The sequence below is a fragment of the Galleria mellonella genome, unplaced genomic scaffold (assembly GCF_026898425.1).
Source record: "Galleria mellonella isolate WM207_F2 unplaced genomic scaffold, CSIRO_AGI_GalMel_v1 utg746, whole genome shotgun sequence".
NCBI lineage: Eukaryota > Metazoa > Arthropoda > Insecta > Lepidoptera > Pyralidae > Galleria > Galleria mellonella.
The window spans coordinates 193,350-211,550 of record NW_026442148.1 but is presented as its reverse complement, the minus strand read 5'-3'; the positions used below and the strand labels follow the sequence as shown (position 1 = coordinate 211,550).

The 18,201-nt window shown below is 39.1% G+C and overlaps 1 protein-coding gene across 2 annotated transcripts in view; it reads left to right on the top strand.

Moving 5' to 3' along the window:
• Window positions 1–18,201, top strand: part of LOC113515259 (uncharacterized) — a 133,912-nt gene that overhangs the window by 102,680 nt on the left and 13,031 nt on the right. Inside the window, exons 5-15 of one of the 2 annotated variants that reach the window (XM_052901140.1) lie at window positions 307–419; window positions 843–1,040; window positions 2,672–2,849; window positions 5,987–6,059; window positions 6,959–7,074; window positions 7,814–7,902; window positions 9,200–9,365; window positions 9,734–10,212; window positions 12,107–12,944; window positions 14,790–14,937; window positions 16,678–16,940. In XM_052901140.1, coding sequence (XP_052757100.1) covers window positions 307–419; window positions 843–1,040; window positions 2,672–2,849; window positions 5,987–6,059; window positions 6,959–7,074; window positions 7,814–7,902; window positions 9,200–9,365; window positions 9,734–10,212; window positions 12,107–12,944; window positions 14,790–14,937; window positions 16,678–16,940 — 2,661 coding nt within the window. The remainder of the gene's footprint in view (window positions 1–306; window positions 420–842; window positions 1,041–2,671; window positions 2,850–5,986; window positions 6,060–6,958; window positions 7,075–7,813; window positions 7,903–9,199; window positions 9,366–9,733; window positions 10,213–12,106; window positions 12,945–14,789; window positions 14,938–16,677; window positions 16,941–18,201) is intronic. The other variant, XM_052901141.1, reaches the window with a different exon arrangement.

Here is an 18,201-nt window from a genome sequence, read left to right as displayed (position 1 = left end):
GTGACGAATTCCACTAGAATTAACCACAATGGTTTCCATGGGGAACCACGTGGAGGTCGACCTGATAAGGTGTATTGCTAGTAATGGGTTCATTAGACCCCATTACTAACAATCCCTTTCCCCCCCGCGAGGATGAAGTTAGATCAGTTGGCAATCGCAGCAAATTTGCTAGTTACAATGGATTCCAAAGGGAACAGCGTGGAACTATCTCCACATGACAGGGACCATTAACAGTAAAGTCTAAAGGTCCCTTCTGCAAAGTTGCGTGTTACAGCTACATGCTAACATGGCCATTTCGATTCTCAGCAACACCCGTTGATACTGTCGGTGAAAACAGAGAGCAGGCCCGGCCAGTCGTCCAACAACCCGTACCTCGCGTTCCGGCGGCGGACTGAGAAGATGCAGACCAGGAAGAACAGGTGTGTAAAATAGACTCGTTATTGTCTAACAACAAGTATATTGCTCCGTATACAAATATGTTTTGCTCCGCCAAATGCAACTAAGAAAGTACTTGTAATTTCAAAAAAATAAATGGCCAATATTACATAAGACGATCTAAGAATTCTAACGATATATACTTACATCCAAATTAGTTCAACTATTTAGAAGTTTAGTGGAGTAGAGAAACTCACATCCATAAATACTGAACCCTGAAAACATTACACTCGTTTCTAGAGCAGTTGTATAAAAATTCGCTTCCCAGGTTCGTAATACGATTTATATATATAATAACTAGCTTTTACCCGCGACTGTGCTCGCGTGACCGCGATATGTTTAGTGGCTGGGACAAGAAGTAGCCTATGTAGTTTTTTTTACAACAAAACTTTATATCACAATTACAGGAAAAACGACGAGACATCATACGAAAAGATGCTGAAGCTCCGCCGCGATCTCGTGCGGGCGTTGACCCTGCTCGAACTGGTCGCCAGGCGGGAGGTGGCCAAGCGCGAGCTGGTCGCGCTCACCGCCCAACTCGCCGACCGCCGGTACACGGCCGGAGACTTCGCCAATCAGCTGTTGCCGCCTGAACCAACTCCCAGGTTTGTAAAATAATATTATTAGCTGATATGGTTTTGACCCCCCACTGCCACTTTTTTTTATGGGAAACAAGCAAACGACTCTTCTGATGGTAAACGGTGTTACTGTAATTACTCGACGCCTCTAATACCACGGATGTCACGCGCATGTTGCCGACCTCTAAGAAACCTTAATACGCCAGTTTTGAAGAACCCCATGCTATAGTCTCTAGGAAAAGCCTCGGCAGGAAGATCATTCCACAACCTTAGTGTTCGCGGGAGAAAACTCCTCTGAAACAGCACTGTGCGTGACCATTCTGGTTCTAAAGTTACTTCGCCCATTTTTTCTTATCAGAATAAAAGCAACCCTATCTCTCAAGTTGAAGCAAACATTAATACTCATCTATAAAATTTCATGAAAATCGTTTGAGCAATTTCGGAGATTAGAATGAGCTCACATTGTGACATTTATATAAGACATAAAATAAACTTTATTTTTTACAAACATGTGACAGCGTCCACACAGAGGTTAAAAAGCCAGCCATGCAACATTTGGCGGCGGAAATATTAGTGGAACAAAGATACTCATGCAGATGATTTCTATATAGTCTCCCTCTGGCTGGTAAATTTAATTTTAAATATGCCAATGGTGCCGTGTGGTCCCGCCATAAAAGGTGAGCCACCCCGTTCTTTTCCCGTGGATGTCGTAAGAGGCGACTAAGGGAACATAATGGTTGAGGAAATGGCAGCAGCGTCCCTCTTAAAACATCGTCAAAAGCCAAACTGCTGGTGCCAATTCATCTGCTAAACGTGGCAACTACTGTAAATCTCCCCACTGATAAACTCCCATAAGAAATGGTGCCGTTCCTTTATGAGGTCTATGGAGGAAGCCTATGTTCAGCAGAGAACAAATAATGGCTGATATATTATGGCGATGATGATGATGACCGCGATATATGCGTTTCTCCAATTCCATACATCAAGTCCAGTCATGTATACCCAATTTCGCAACGGCTGGGTGAGCCAATCTCAGGCAGTTGAGCCACATAAATTTAACTTCACCTTAATAAATATTAGTGAGGATGTTCAGGACTGTAATTCTTTACGGGGTCGTCAGGGGGATTGTGGTAAATGATAATATTGAATTTAATAGTGATATTTTTTTTTTGATGGGTGAAAATGGTATGGTAGCCCCGCCTGCGCTAACAGGATACGCTGGCGGAGCACCAGTGAAGGGTGATAGATGAGAATGAAAACAGGCCAGTTAGTTATCATGATGAATTCATCAGGAATTAACCATGGTAGTTTCCAGGTAGAACCGCGAGGAGGTCGACCTGGTTGGGTATATTGCTAGCAATTGGATTCTCAGTTTTCATTACTAACAATCCCTTTCCCCCCTAACTACTTCTGTTTCCTTAATAGTAGTTCAAGGGAAGTAAGAAATCCCTTGTAAGGACTATCGGATTATGTGCGTCAGACTGTGTATAAACGGATCTACAGACCGTTTCTCAAAGTAGTCTTTTAATTGTTTCTATATGATGTCTGGAGTGCTCCAGAACGCATTTTTGTTCTGCTCTGTACGAAATAATTTTTGGATGCTTGTAGTCCAAACCGAAGGTGGCTAATTTTTTGTTAATTTTACCCCTGTATAATAGGAGTCGTTCAAATTTCTCCGTCAGAGCGTCGTACACGAGCGTACCGCTGTCGGCGAGTCGACTGGCCGCGAGCTGTCGCCACTACGAGCCGCTATATACGCCGCGCGCCGCCTCCACGCACGTCCACTCCCCCGCCTCGCACCACGACGTCCACGCCGCACACGCTGCCCCCCGACAGGTTAGTGCCAAGGGAATTTGATAGTACACTTTACGCGACAAACGAATTTGACGGGGTACCAGTTAGGGATGATAGGTGAGGTTGTCAAGTTATCCCATTGTGTCTAATTTGGGAGGCAACAACCATGGTTTCCGTGGTGAGATTATTGTTAACAATGGGACTGACAATCCATTTAGATACAATATTTGTACAGGGTAATAGACGGTACACTTTGTTGTGTTGTTACCAGAGAATTGTTCACGATGTATATACAGGGAATTAGACGGTCAGTCATTAGATTTTGTATCAAATTATATCAAAATTGATTGGTAAACTTTGTTGTTTATGTGTATTGTAGATTTAGGCAATTAACAGCCGTAGCGATAGCTTGGTTATTTTCATGATGTTATATCCTATAGCACATAGCTACTGACTAATACGACAGATATCAGAACCCTGTCCGCCAGGATATTGAGGTACACAAGTACGCCAAGGAATTAGCCGCGTTCTGAGTACAGGGAAATAGGTGGGGGGCATTTTGTTATCACCAGGTGATTGATCATGATGTGAGGACAGGGGATTGGTACCTATACCTACTTTGTGCACCAGGAAATCGATCACGTTTAAAGTTATCTATAGACAACTTCATGAATAAGCTGTAAGCTTAAAAGATAGAAGCGATTTTGTATTACTATCTTGTTTTATAGTTTGCGTTCATACAAAATGAATGGTAAATTTCAATTTATTTATGAAACAAAAGCAACATCGGAGTTTCTTATCCGCTGAAATTGCATTCCGAATTGAGCCATGCAATCTTAAAAAATAATTATTCAAAATTGTTCAAAATAAATTTATGTAAATAAAATCGAAATAACCGTACAAAAAATTAAACGAATTAAACAAATGGAATAAAAAGATTTTGTATTTACTATTTTTTGTGTGTTTTATACCTTTTATGGAGAAACACATGCCGAACAGTAGAACGTTAATGGATTGTTACATTATTATTGACATTAATTTTAACGGCTATTTATTTATTATTTATTTAACTCTTTATTGCACCAGAAAAATAAAAATATACGATGACAATTGAACAATTTAAGTGAAATACAGTAGTATAAAGTACAGATTAAAATATATACATAAAGGTGCAAAAGGCGGTCTTATTGCTAGGGCAATGTCTTACAGACAATCTTTGGTTAAAGGAGAACAGATAGAAAAGGGTAGGTGGCGCAAGAGTGAATTAATAATTTTTACATGCATAAAATACAAAAACATATATTGCACAAAAATATCAAATATATTTTATTAATTAAACTACCTATTATGACAAATCATCTTCCTGGCCTTATCACAGTTATTTGGGGTCGACGTAATATGGTTTTATTCATTTTACACGAAGATTTGATATTTTTTTTTCTTTACAAATGATGGATTTTGATAAAAATAAATCTACCACGATTGTTTACTAAACCAGGCCAGAGTTATAATAAAAATATTGTAAATGTAAATATTTTTAATTTACCATTTCGTCACAGTGAGGCGTGTTCACGTGGCATAGATTTAAAATGCGACGTTATCACACTTGTACATTGTACTAGCCATATCGTTCATCAGGCGTGGAAACGGATTCTTTCTGGTGCAAAATGAAAAATTAATCTCGATTTTTCACAATATTAGCAGGCGAAATGGAATAATATGAAGTTATAGATTTTCTTACAGATATATGTGAATTTTAGAGATAGAATTACAGAATTGTGCTTGAAAATCGACCGTAATGTAAAATTCTCAATATTATTTTTTATTAAAGATAAACCAGCAGTTAAATAATTTCATAATAAAAAAAAGACAATAAAGACAAAGGCAGGATTTTACAAATAAAAACAACGTTTAACCTAAAATGTCTATGACATCGCATATACGTACAAACAACTATATCAAACTTGAAGTAATAACGTTATAGTAATACAAACATTATAGGGTAGGCAGTTACGCAAAATAAAAAGTTGAAATCATATGTTCGAAGATGAATAAAAAAAACCACTGACTCAGCACACGTCTTGCGGATTCTATCTTAGAATTAAATACCATAAATATAAATCAAAATCTCTAGATATTTTATTAAAGTTATTTATTTAAATTAAAAGACACACAATTTGGCCATAATTTAGATTAGATTAGATTTCTTTATTTTACTAATTTAAACAGGTTTGTTTAAAGTCATCTTATATAGCCATAGAATTGATATCGCTGTACATCTTTAGTTTACAAAATAATGTTTTTTTTTTTTTTAATTCAGTTGGGTTGGCACTATAATTTCAAAGTAATTCTTAATAATCCAACTTTTTTTTATAAAAGTAGGTACTATTAAAAAAATATAGACATAATAAATTTATGTTACGAAAAACATACAGCCGTTTCTGCCAAATTAAAAATGTGGGCCAAGTCTGCACTGTGTGTGTATAATAGTGATTACAGAGTGGAAGAGGCAGGTTGACCAAAACGAAAACAGCCGATTCAGATGAATCGTGTGTATCAGATGGCAGTTTATTTATCACGTCGCGCAATGTATTTGAAATTTTACGATCCACTCGACAATTGATACGTAGTTATCGTCCACGTTAAAGGCGCTTCTTCGTAGACAGTTTTCGTACACTTGTGGCGTTGACTTTATACAGCTGATTCTACGCGTTGCGATAGGATTTTGATACGTATATTACATTGCTGTTTTCATAGTATTTCACTATTTAAAAAAAATATTTACAAGATTACAAGATTTGTAAGGAAAAAATATCTAATCTTTGACATTATGATCTATGATTAGAAACAGGAAAAGAATTTGAAATTTTCCGAAAAGAATGTCCACTAGTTTTCAGTTCAGAATATTGAGTCTGAATTCACTTTTTTTTTGCCAACCTGTCCCTTACATCCTGTATACCATTAGAACATATTAACGCCATCTAGTGCTACACTAAACAGAGCTTTTAGTATGGCTGCAAGATTACAGATAGAAATTCTAAAATACTTTTTTTTTTTAACACGTATGCAAACAGATGTACGCACAAATGTTTGTATTGTACGTGGATCGAACCTGTAACCGTCGTTTGAGTGAAATTTGCCGTTTGAGAGAGTGTATTATCGAGGTGTTTGCCTTACAGCGAGAGAAGCGGCCGTACAAGAAACGGCCCAAACACAGGCATCCGGCCGTCGGCTCGGTGCAGGGGCTGCGAGGTGAGTGCCGATTGTTACTGCCGCGCGGGCACGGCCGCGAGACGGCCAAGTACCTACGCTCAAACGGTGCATAGATCGGTCGCTGTTGAAAAATTATATATAGATAACATATTAAATACATATAATATATAACTATATAACTGGGCAACAAAAGTTCAAATAGTTTTGTTGTTGATTTAAAGTATTTACTGAATTTATGTTTTAAGGGTATATTTATATTTGTAAGATGTGAGTTAGGAATACTTTAATAGGTTCCTTTTTAAATAGTATAATTAGATTTATATATATCTTCATCAGTGCATTACGAGAGAACCGAGTCCTCAAAAGATAAAGAAATTAATTGATGTTTCCATTTTTTTTTTTTTATTATTTAATTAGTTTCTCTCGGAAAAATGTTTACTTCCACTAGTAGATCACTGTCTTAAAAGAATAAGAATGAGAGAATAAACCTTATTTCAATGATCGTAAAACTCTATTTTAAACGCGATCAAAGTTTGATATTCTCTCCGAGCAGGTCTATGTGAACGGACACTTTGAGGATGGTTAGTTAGCTAAAAGTAGGCGTAAGTAATATCGGCACCGCTCCGATATCTATATATTGGTTTCCTCTTAACACTTATGGCGGGAAAAAGCTCGTCATCCATTTCGATATCGCCCATTCCGGTCGGGTAATCGAATATCTTCATTAATTTCAATATTATATATTGGATAACCGATATTTAATATACCTTTTATTGGACCAATACATAGATATCGTACAATATATCGTATTTTGCTATACTATATTTTACTTACATCGTAAGTTAAAAGAATGCCAATGATACATACATGACGCATATATTATTGTACTTTATATATGAGATATCTAACAGCGAGTGCGGCGGCGGGTTTGATTCCAGAGTCGGGCGTTTACACGTCGTCGGAAGAGGAGAGTGTGCCGCGCGAGGCGGCCGCCAGCCCGCCCGACGACGGGCCGTTTGCGTTCAGGCGGAAACCGGGCTGCTACTACGAAATGGTCAGTAGTTACTGACCAAGTTGGTTTATGCAACTTTATATGGCAAACAAGCTGACGGCCCACCTGATGAAAAGTGGTTGCTTATAGCTTATAGACTTACTTTTTTTTTTCTTATATATTTATATTTGTGAATTTGTATGTTAATATAATTGCTAGCTTACCTGTTTTTAAATTGTTCCATGCCCGATAGGGTATAACTGTTGATACTGATGTCAAGTCCAAAGCAATGTTTACAGCTATATGTATGTACACAGTTAGCAATAATATTCTATTCTATTCTGTTCTGTTCTATTCTATTCTATTCTATGCTATTATATTCCATTCTGTTCTGTTCTGTTCTATTCTATTCTATGCTATTATATTCTATTCTGTTCTGTTCTATTCTATTCTAATCTATTATATTCTATGATATTCTATGATATTCTATTCTATTCTATTCTATACCCCGATATATATAACCTCATCAGGTTAATCATATAGGACTTGTTTTACCATCCATTGTTATGTATCACAAAATAATTAAATGAAACAAAAGACATGAATATTGCCATGGATATAACAAAGTATACTGTTCCGCTCATGATACTAAAATTGATGGATAATATTGAGGGTTGTGGAACTACTAGGTAGCAACAAGTGGTGGTCAGACTTCCAGTGTTGACAGTCACACACAAACTAATAATAGCGGAATTAAACTAATTCTAAACAGATATCAAATAAAATATATTTTTTGTTCCAGCCCACGTCTACCCTGTATGGGGACCCAGTGGACCCGGAGAAACCCACAAAGGACGGCCTGTACGAGCACGAGATCGACACGCGGCATAGGTGAGTTTTGTAATGTATTCGTGAGTTTGGCGTACTGTACTTATCCGACTAAATAAATAAAGAGTAGGTAACGTTTTGGATGTGTATATTTTTTGGATATTTGGCGTGACATATAGCTTTAGTGGCTAGATGTTTTTTTTTATTAAACAAGTATTATTATGTACGTCATGTTTGTAGGAATATGGAGGCTACTTGTCAACTTAAATCATTAAAAACTTCAGAATTTTAATAGCCGGATTTTCTCAATTTTATTGTACTATAAAATTGTTTACTACATTTTTTTTTATACCACTGAGTGGCAAAAAAGCATACAGCCCACCTGATGGTAAGTGGTTACCGTAACCTGTGAACACCTGCAATACCTGCAATACCAATTACGCGTGCGTTGCCGACCCTGAAGAAACCTCTTTACCCCCTTTTTGAAGAACCCCATGCTGTAGTCTCTTGGGAAAATCTCGGCAGGGAGCTCATTCCACAACCTGAGTGTATATTATTGATATTAATTTACTTTTTTATGTGACTTAGATATAAATTTGGTCCAAGAATTACACCTTGAGGAACTCCGTAGTTCGGAGGTAGTTTAATGCTAAAATTGTCTTTTTTATTGTAATTCCCAAATGATTAGGCAGATAAATTTTAAATTATTTCAATTCGATGTCTGTAGCCCCAATCCATTCTTTATTTTTTTTAATAATATAGGGATCAAGATTAGCTAATTTAGGAAAGGTGGCCCATTTGTGTCGAGTTGAATCTGAGATCGAGGGAGGGGATTGTTAGTTCCAGTTAGTATTCTTTTCTTCAGTGACGAGGGAGAAAGAGAATGTTATGAATTGGGAGATTAGTCTTCACGAGATCTCCACGCGGTCCCTTCTCGAAACCATTGTGGTTAACTCCTAGTGAATTTATCACGATGGGTTAATTAACCTCCTGTAATCCTCACTGGTACCCCGTCAGCGTATGTTCATAGCGTAGGCTGGGTTATGAGTAGCATTCCATTATGATCGCTTTAACCCTTAAATGCCTGAAGTTTCAACTTTGATACCGGGGTTTGCATTGTTTCATTATTAAATAAATTTAAATATTTTGATTACCGTAATGCCTAAAGCATCAAAAATGACACCAAATGTTTTTTTTTTCAAAATAAATATATAAAAATATCGTTTTGATTTTTTTACTATTTTTCCCCATTAGTAAACACAGTAAAGGATACATTTATATATTTTTTAATTTGATTTTAAAAAATCAGGCTTTTAAGGCTTAAAGAACTCGAGTGACGAATGATGTGTTCGTGTGTCAGGTTCACACTGACGTCGCTGCGGTGCGCGGACGGGTCGCGGCGCTGCGTGGGGTTCGCGCGGCGGCGGCTCGGGCGCGGCGGCCGCCTGCTGCTCGACCGCCGCGCCACGCCGCTCGACGACCTCTGGCCGCGCCTGCCGCCGCCCGCCGCCGCCGTCGCCCGCCAGGTAACCTTCACACGCTGGGAACTTGCGCGGTACGGGATCATAACATCTTGATCTTTTGGAACTCCTCATGTGATGCCAACAACAGTGTTACGCTGCTGTCAATGGTGACAATCTACAAGCGACGGTTACCGTTTCCCATTAAATGAGTCAACAGCTTGTTCGCCATTAGTTGGATAAAAAAAAAGAGAAATTATCAGATTGAGAAATACCTCTTCATAATATTGATAAAAAAAGAAATTTAATTACTTTAAATGATTTTGATATTAACATTATAATTAATATAAACTGTGAAAGACTATCACAATTGTAGAGTAATCCAAATTAAAACGAATTAATTCGTAATTAATCCAAAATCGTGTCATCCCCAGGAGGAGATGGAGAAGAAATCACATCGAACTCCCTTGGAGGTGTCCCGGGATTACCACGCGGGCGGCAAGTATCCGTGGCGGCGCGCGTTCCGGCAGCACCTCGCGCGGAAGCCCGATCTCTGGATCGCGGAGGAGGTCAAACCCCCCGCGGACGATGTCAAAGTCCACGCCGACGACGTCAAACTCGACGTGGACGACGTCAAAGTCCTCGCCGACGACGTCAAACTCGACGTGGATGACGTTAAAGTCAAAGAGGAACCAATGGACGTGTTACCCGATGTTATACCTCAGGATAGTGTAAAAAGTGATATTAGTGTTAGTGCAAGAACTATAGATAGTGATGTAAGGCAGAATCTGCAGCGGGTGATGAGGAAGCGGTCCTGGAGTGGCTGCAGTGATAGCAGCTACGACTCCGATGAAAGTCTGCATCCGGTCGAGAGGGAGTTTGAAAATTTCATCAACGAGGTTAACAAAAAATGGTGAGTTGTTTGTATTATTTGTAATAGGTTTATACACCAGAGGAAGACTTTGTACAAAAGTCGATTGCTTGGGTACCTCTGTCCCTTTCGTATTTCAACCGTGAAGCAGTTGTGTTTGCATGGCTGTGTTTCGGTTTGAAGGGTGGGACATGGCGTGAATTTACTGGGTACAGAGGAATAACATTTCAGTCCTCAGGAATGGCAACGCATGGGGGGTATCATGGGCGAAACAGTATACTCTGTTATATCCGTGGTACTGCTCATGTCTATAGGCGACGGTTACCATTTTACATCATGTGGGCCGTCAGTTTGTTTGCCATTCTAAGTTGTATAAAAAAAAAACGTATGGGGTCAGCCAAACCGTTGTACGTCGACTCGTTAAATACCTTTGTGCTTCCCCTGCCTTATATTATCATTTTATAGATCCAATGTTTCACTTTTACGATATTCCACGATATTTATAGTCCTCTGACTCCGGATAAGTTATTCCCAGTAGTATACGAGGTTTGTCCGGAAAGTACGTATAAAAGTTTTTTAAAAATTTTATTTTACAATTATTCAGGTAAATCAATTTTATCCCCTTCAAAGTACTCCCCCTGTGACATAATGCACTTGTGCCAACGCCGTTTCCACTGTGAGAAGGCTCCTTGAAAGTCCTCTGGTTGTAGGTTTCTCAGCTGCCCCGTCGTAGCTTTTTTTATCTCATTTATGTCCCCCAAATGCCGCCCCCGAAGTACCAATTTGGTTTTGGGGAACAAGAAGAAGTCACACGGGGCCAAATCCGGCGAATAGGGGGGGTGTTCGGTCACCGTAATGGAATTTTTACTCAAAAACTCACGGACAACAAGAGAGGTGTGGGCAGGGGCATTGTCGTGGTGAAGAATCCAACGCCCCTCTCGCGCCAATTCTGGACGAACTCGTGCCACACGAGCTTTGAGGCGTCTGAGCACATCGACGTAGAATTTTCCATCAACTGTCTGGCCTGGAGGGACGAATTCTTGATGGACAATCCCCCGAACATCGAAAAAAACAATCAACATTGTCTTGACATTTGAGCGGGATTTTCTTGATTTTTTTGTTCGTGGTTCCCCGGATGTCTTCCACTCTTTGCTTTCACGGCCATTCTTGCCGAGTTTCGAGAGAAACTTGATTACGACGCGCTGCTCTTCAACGGAAGCGGGCTCCATGCCGACGGGGTTTCGTTAAGAGGTAACTTCACAGATGGCGTGACAAGCCAGTTCGCACCGCACGGCGGTCAGACCAGAACTGAAGCATTGTTAGGGACATAAGGAAGGGGTCCTGCGCTTACCTGGCCTCCCCACTCCTCTTTCTCGCATTCCAGAACACTTTTATACGAACTTTCCGGACAGACCTCGTACATGCTTGCCAATAATCTGAATCATAGTTACACATCAAGTGTTCCATGGATTCCGATTCCTCACTGTACAATTTACACAGTATGTCCAAAGATAGACCCATTTTGTATAGTATATGCCTTACAGGCATGTGTTTAGTTAAGGCACCCATTATAAGTCTTGCCTGTTGTCTAACCACCATTATGTATTAATATATTAATATTCCACTCTAATAGGGCTTGAATGGGTTTATCATCATCATCATATCAGCCTTTAACTGTCCACTGCTGAACATAAGCCTCCCCTTGGGGGGTTTTGCTAGTAGTTGCCACGCTTGGCAGGCGGATAGGCAACCGCAGTTAGGCTTTTCTAATATTTTAAGAGAGACGAATAAGTTTTATACTAATTGTTGTAATTATAATTCGTTAAAAAGTTATAGTTTGTGATCAATTAAGTTATTAAGGTCTTCATTACAATAGTGACTTGTTGTTGTTGTCTTCCGATATACATTTTACTCAATTATTGATTTTCATTTCCAGGCTACATTTCCGACCAAAAACACCTCCGCCCTCACCACCTGAACAGGAAACACCAGCGGACGATCAATTTCCCATCGGCCCTGATACCCTCATCTCCGTTGAGCTAAGACCAGCGGAGAAACCTCCCTCCGAAGCTCTAGACACATTCACCACCTCCCAGTTTACCCTCGGTGAACTATACGGTGATATAAATCCAGAAGACACCAGCGGTAGCAGTCTAGACATAAGCGACGATCTGCTACCCGAGAATTTCACAGGACTAACCGAGGCCCAAGTCGAAAGCATCCTCTCGGAGACAGACTTGAAGACCTTAGCTGAAGACCTCACGAAAGATGATAAAAAGATAACGGATGATATATTGGAGTTGGTGAACGATGTTGACAAGGGTTCTTTTTTATTGCAAGGCCAGAGCACGGAAGGGCGCGCCGTCTCTGGCCCAAAGAGGAGGAAGGCGGATTCCTTCGGCTCCAGTGTGGTCCACGTCAGCGCGGATAAGGAAACCATATACGTTGACACGGAAACGCCTAAAATTGTCGAGACGCCCAAAGAGATCAAAGCGGAGAAGGTGGAGCCTTCTCCGGTGCCAACGTCCAAGATCATCGTCGAGGAAGTGAACGAAGTGCCTCAAATCAAATTGGAGAAGAAGAGGAAGGATGAGACGCTGGAGGAGGTGCAGTTGGCTCCAGGTGTTCAGCTGAAGACTGTCCAGACGAAGCATTCGCCACTGAAGAAGCATATAATAACGTCAGTGGCCCATAGGAGACCCAACGAGGTGTCGTTGGTGCAGGAGACGTCGCAACCCCAAATCGTGACCGTCGCTGTCTCAGATAGTTTGAAGGTGTGTGGATTTGTTATTTATAACACGCTAGTGATCCGCCCCGGCTTCGCACGGCTAGATAGATGGATTGGTATTTTATATTAATTTACTTTAATAGATGGAGTGACGACCTGAAATGCATTGCAGGGAGTTAGTGGATGCAGGTGGCTCAGGACCGTTCATTACAGCAGTCTAAGGGAGAAGCCTATATTCGGCAATGAACAGATAACGGCTGAGATGATGATGATGATGATGATGATATTTTCATATTATAGTTCTTTATATAAATAATAACTATACTTGGAAATGTTAAATATTTTTATAATACACTAGCGGCCCGGTACGTGCTTCTCTGCGTATAAAGTGAAATAATAAAAAAAAATTATAACATCAATATCGCTGACAATTTGCTTTAATCGAAGCACGTCCAAAATGAAATGACCGCATGTATGACATAACAACATGCTTGTACCCTGAACCCTGTCAACCCTGAAAAAAGTTTCAATTTGACAGCACAATCCATATCTTAAAAACAGTTTGAATTTGACACAAAAATCCCCATTAACAAAATGATCCGCCATTTATTGAATTCACTGTAATTGTTACAAAAAATGTGATAAATGAAGAACCGCTCGACCGATTTTGTGCAAACTTCACATAAACCGTCTACTAAATAGTCCGAACAAAGCGTAAACATTTAGTTTGGATACGTGAGCCCGTTCTTGAGTTATAAAATTACAACGAAAAGTGGCATTAATTTTTATATACATAGATATGTGGGATATTAAATGAAACCTTAATTGCTATAATCGTTTTTACTAATTTTAAAATGTAAATTCTCTTAAAACTATGCACACTAGTGATAGGTCGTCCATCGTCTATCTGTCACTCGCCCCCTCTCCCAGACATAAGCAGTACCACGGACATAACAGAGTATACTGTTTCGCCCATGATACCCCCCATGTGTTGCCATTCCTGAGGACTCAGGTGTTATTCCTCTGTACCCAGTAAATTCACGCCATATCCCACCCTTCAAACCGAAACACAGCCATGCAAACACAGCTGCTTCACGGTTGAAACGCGAATGGGACAGAGGTACCCAAGCAATCGACTGTTGTACAAAGTCTCCCTCTGTAATGTGTTTTAGTACAACTAATAAACTTTTTTAATCAATCAAAATTATTGTGATTCTGTCTGTACTAGAAGCTGGCATTAATGAGAGACTTTAGCTTTAGAGATAGTGGTGAGGAGGGATGGATTGTGACGAATTCACCATGATTTAAACAGGATGGTTTTCAAAGGAGATCACATCTACCTGACTGGGTATATTGATAGATAGATAGATAGATAAATAATCTTTATTACCACTCATAAAATGTATAAAAATCAACAATATAATAAAATAAAAACAATAATTCATTTTGCTGTTTGCCGGAGCCACCTAAGCTGTTGCTATATATGCTCTCCTCCAGAGATGTACCTAGTATTGCTAGTAATGGGGTTCCTAGTCCAATCCGGGGGAAGAGATCGTTAGCAATGGAGTTTGACAGCCCATTGCCAGCAATATACCCTATCAGGTCGACCTCCATGTGGTTCACCCTGGAAACCATCGTGAACAATTCTTGTTGAATTCGTCACGATGAGCTAACTGACCTGCTTTATCCTCACCTATTATCCTTCACTGGTGCCCCGCCGGTGTATACCGATAGCACGGGTGGGGTTACCATTCCATTATTACCCATTAAAAAAAAACTAGTGCAATCTCTGTTACTAACCATCCCCTCCCACCCCATTAAGTAGCAACTAACTACGTAAATAGAATTTAAAACATTACCCTAGTTAATTGTATGTCTTTATGTCCCACAGGTGCGACTTCAGAACCACCTTCTGTCGAGCCAGTCGGGTGTACTGGTTCAGAACGGGCCGTTCCCCTCCGTGGCGGTCGCACTGCCCCTGCAGCGGGATCGGGCCGACCGGACTGATCGGGCCGATCGCGCCGAACGGACTGACACCGGTGAGTGAAAATAAATAAAAAACAATTTAATTCGAGTATTCTGACACTTGCCTATGGTTGACTGGGAGAGAATGCTTTTAGCATTAAGTCCGCCATGTACACATATATGTACTAATGAATAAATAAATAAATAAATATATTAAGAGCCCAGACAATGTGTTAGTCAGTGTTTTAATAAATAAACTATAATAAGCATGGAATAAAGTTTATTTCATAGCTAGTTTATTGACACAAGCACACTTTCGTTTATTGTTAAATTCTTAGTTAGATAGATAGATAGATAGTCTTTATTGTTTCCTCCAAAAGATTACAATAGTAAACTTATTATAAATATAAATAATTACAAGAAGTTTAGCTTAGTTTTTTTTTAAAATATTTGTCGTAATTCGAGCAAGGTTCTTATGAAGAGAAAAATTGGAAAAATTGTCTGAAGAAATGTAAAATATCTAATTTTTATGTCCTCTATGTATCTAATACCAAACGTTTTAAACAAATTGACAGGATGACTTTTATTGGGGCACTTGGTTTTTAATCTGAAATAAATAAATTATGTAAATTGAGTATCTTCATATAAATGTTTAGATATATAATATGTTTTTGTTTTAACTTCGTCGAAAATGTCCATTTTAATTAATACATGTATTTTAATTTGTAACTAATATATTTGTATAATATAAAAAAAGTTTTAATTTGGATATATAAAGTCGACTTGGTCTAGGAGATTTTAAGACTTGCAACACTGAAAAAAAATGGAATTTGTTGTATTGATTTAAATTTTTTTTTTGTGTAAAAATTTTACAAAAAAATACAATTCGAGTTAAAATTTACACAATCAAACGTCGATTGTATTGATTAGAGGGAGAAATAAAAAAAAATTATGATAGATTCTCTGGCCAATAAAAATATGAAATTGTATCTGAAAACAGTTTTTTTTTTATGCAACTTAGAATGGCAAACAAGCTGACGGCCCACCTGATGGAAAGTGGTAACCATCGCCTATAGACATGAGCAGTACCATGGACATAACAGAGTATACTGTTTCGCCCATGATATCCCCCATGCGTTGCCATTCCTGAGGACTCAGGTGTTATTCCTCTGTACCCAGTAAATTCACGCCATGGTACATCCCCTGTTTTTTTTTTTTTTATTTATTTTTGACACTCGTATTCTATCTATATAGTTTAGGTTTCTAAAATGATAATATAGAAGCGAATAATGTGCAGTAATATTAGTGCAGTAATAGACAGATGGCTAAAAAATGTCTTTTATAGCATAGAAATAACAATAAATATAGATAGACATGTACAAATAGAGAAAAAAAAAATAGAAAAATAAAGGAAATACATTTTAAAGTGAGTTGTAAATAGATTTTAAAGTGAAGTATCGTCTATTGAAAATAACACTCTGCTTGCCTTGATAGTATTATAATTCTATTCATTTACATGTTCCGAACACGACTGCCCTTTCCAAAAGGGTATTGTCATATTTACATTCATTGATTACTACCATCCAGTCATTGAATGACTGGTAGTTATTTTATAAATTCATTATTGTGAAAATAAATTGATAATATTTAAAAATGTAGTGTAAAATTAAATATTTTTTAACATATTCAAAATAAACAATGATTTGGTGTACGTAGGTAAAAGAAACACTGACAAAATGGTAGTTCGTATTAGATACTAAATGAACACAATGTTACATATGTAAGAAAGTAACATGTTTGTTTTCCGTGTACAGTGAAACTGTCGGTGGCGGGCAGTGTGTCGGCGGCGGGCGTGGTGTCGGCGGCCGGTGGAGGCGTGGCGCGGCGGGCGGGCGCGCCGCTGGTGCAGCTGGCGCACAAGCCGCTGCAGCTGCACGCCGCGCACGCCGCGCACGCCGCGCACGCCGCCCACGCCGCCCACGCCGCCCACGCCACCCACGCCACCCACGCGCAGCACGCGCCGCTCGTCGTCGCGCACCCGCACGCCATACACCACGTCGCGCCCAACAAGCTCAAGGTGACCACCACTACACCACCAGCACTGATAGGGTATCAGCCCGACCTGAATCACACGTGTATTTATCACGATGGACTAACTGATCTGCCTTTTTATTCTCACCTATCATCCCTCACTGTCGTGTCCCGCCAGCGTATACTGTTTGCACAGGCAGGAGGCAGGGTTGCCATTACATTATTGTCTATTGAAAAAAACATCACTAGCATATATGCTAACACTACGCCAGTTCACTACGCTGCGCTGCATGTATTATCACACGTTTTCAATATGAGTTGTAGCATAGCGCACTCCAGGAAAGTTGTTAGGGAAAAGTAAAATGGGACTTTGAGGTAATGCTTGTAAACTATATATACAGTATATCTACACTAATATTATAAAGAGGAAAACTTTCGTTTGTTTGGTTGTAATGAATAGGCTCAAAAACTACTGGACCGTTTTTAAAAATTCTTTCACCATTCGAAAGATACATTATCCACGAGTAACATAGGCTAAATTTTATTTTGGAAAAAAATAGGGTTCCGTAAAATATTTGGGTTTTTCGGACACAAGGTGTAAAAAATCAACCAGAAAAGTTACTTATTTTGCGTACGCTTCCTAAACTATAAAAGATAGAACCATAAAATGTTCTAATTAATTGTAGATCTTATCCGCGATCCACGATCGTGTCCGCGACACACTATACCTATCTATGTCGAGTGAGGCACAAGAACCACTTATTTATTTAAAAATCTTGAATTTTTTGGACTACATTCAAAACGCATTTATTTTACTCATGCTATTAATCCTTGTCAAAATAAATCTATCGAGTTATTTCCAAAAATTGCATATTGCGATAACCAAGATCCACGCGGGCGAAGCCGCGGGCGCAAGCTAGTATACTATATATACTCATCATACACACTCGCGTACCGACACGCGCACACGCACACACCCACACAAACCATGCGCCTACGTGTACCTAAATTCACATGAAACATTATATAATTAGATTAGCCCTGTTCGCCGCAACATAACTGTAAAATGACTTGCTTTGACTTCCACGAGACAGGCTTTGCCCAGTGTGGGGTCTTAGCTATATTGTACCATAGATTAATTTCGTTAAAGGAAATAAAGATATTCTTATTCTTATTCCGTATACAAATGCAGTAAAATATAGAGCAAGGAAAAACTTGTCGTCTATTTTTTTTAGCACATGATTAAATACAATACAGCTATACAAAAGACAAGTTATTGTATGCGCCATATTGCTTCATTTTGAGTT